This window comes from Volvox carteri (genome assembly GCF_000143455.1).
Source record: "Volvox carteri f. nagariensis unplaced genomic scaffold VOLCAscaffold_122, whole genome shotgun sequence".
NCBI classification, from domain to species: domain Eukaryota; kingdom Viridiplantae; phylum Chlorophyta; class Chlorophyceae; order Chlamydomonadales; family Volvocaceae; genus Volvox; species Volvox carteri.
This window is the reverse complement of record NW_003307665.1, coordinates 81,497-82,777: the sequence shown is the minus strand read 5'-3', so window position 1 is coordinate 82,777 and position 1,281 is coordinate 81,497. Positions and strand designations below refer to the sequence as shown.

Sequence of the window (1,281 nt, the reverse complement as noted above, 5' to 3'; positions counted from 1 at the left end):
AGTTAACACTACAAGACATTGCTGCAGCAGCAGTCCTCACAAACAGCTTGTGAGCCTGTATGCAGCAAAGATCAGGCATGGGCATACAGTAGCACCTTTGTCAGACCATCATGAACCGCAATGACTGTGATGTGGAACTTAGAATGCAGTTTTTTGCCACACACACCTTACTACTGCTTTAATCTTCCACTGACTCTGCGTGCTGTGTGTGGTGGGGAAAGCATGTGGTGTTGTCCACAGCAGCTGCAGGTTGCTGGGTGGGCCCTGTAGACAGACAAACATGCCCATCAGAAGTTAAATACACCAAACCCTGTATAGGAGACTCCATACAGAATATATGCAGCAAGAGGTAATTTGACACAAAATCCAAAGAAACTGCAGTTGCCCTTGTTTGCTTGCACATGAATGACAATTATCCCCCCTCAAAATCAGGGGATCCCCAACCATCTGTCAATCTCAGAGTGATGGACGCAACTGTGTAGATACCTGTAGTCACAGCTATCACCTCCCAAGCAGAAAAAGCATGCCCGGGAACCGAACTCAGGTCGGAACTAGGATACGAGCCTATACCAACCCGTTCTATCATGACTTCCCCAGAGAACATCTCACCAATCCCAAGTCTTAGCTCCGTGTATGACCTAGTAACCAACATACTTGCTCAACGGCATCTTCCTGTTTGAACCTGGGTAGTTGCCTTAATCAACCTGTTACATCATGATTTCCCCCAGAGAACAACTCACCAGTGTTTTCATGAGTAGTTGCCTTACCGCTTATAGACGTGAGTAGAGCTTGGGTACCTGCGAGCAGAAGAGTGCACTTGCTTCCGTGGGAGGAGGCGAGCCTGGTTACCGACTGCGTTATCTGCCTCGGGGCGGTGTAATTGGCAGACGACGCAGTGGAAACCTGTCAGTACTGACTAAATTAACTCGCGAAATTGCTCTTTCCGTCGCGCTCTCCGCGACTTGCCCTACTTTCTCACCAGTACGGCCCCGCCGTACCACCAACGAACTGCCGAGTACGCTCTCGGCAAATACACAGAAAACCTTGGTTTTCTTTCGTTACTCTCAGAAAACCTACAGTTTTCATGAGTAGTTGCCTTACCGCTTATAGACGTGAGTAGAGCTTGGGTACCTGCGAGCAGAAGAGTGCACTTGCTTCCGTGGGAGGAGGCGAGCCTGGTTACCGAAAACTTCAATAATCGCCGGTTGGGGTGCGAAGGGACCTGAGAGGAAAAGGGGTGGCATAGCCTTGCTCCGTGCGTTACACGCTGCCGAAAAGGCT

At 49.7% G+C, this 1,281-nt stretch overlaps 1 protein-coding gene across 1 annotated transcript in view; it reads right to left on the bottom strand.

Annotated features, from left to right (window-relative positions):
- Nucleotides 1-170: 170 nt before the first annotated feature.
- VOLCADRAFT_108479 (uncharacterized protein) overlaps nt 171-1,281 on the bottom strand; it is a gene marked incomplete at its 3' end in the record, with an annotated part of 6,518 nt that continues 5,407 nt past the window's right edge. Inside the window, exons 5-7 of the mRNA XM_002959070.1 lie at nt 1,102-1,222; nt 741-797; nt 171-202 (exon numbers count right to left, since the gene is read on the bottom strand). Coding sequence (XP_002959116.1) covers nt 171-202; nt 741-797; nt 1,102-1,222 — 210 coding nt within the window. The remainder of the gene's footprint in view (nt 203-740; nt 798-1,101; nt 1,223-1,281) is intronic.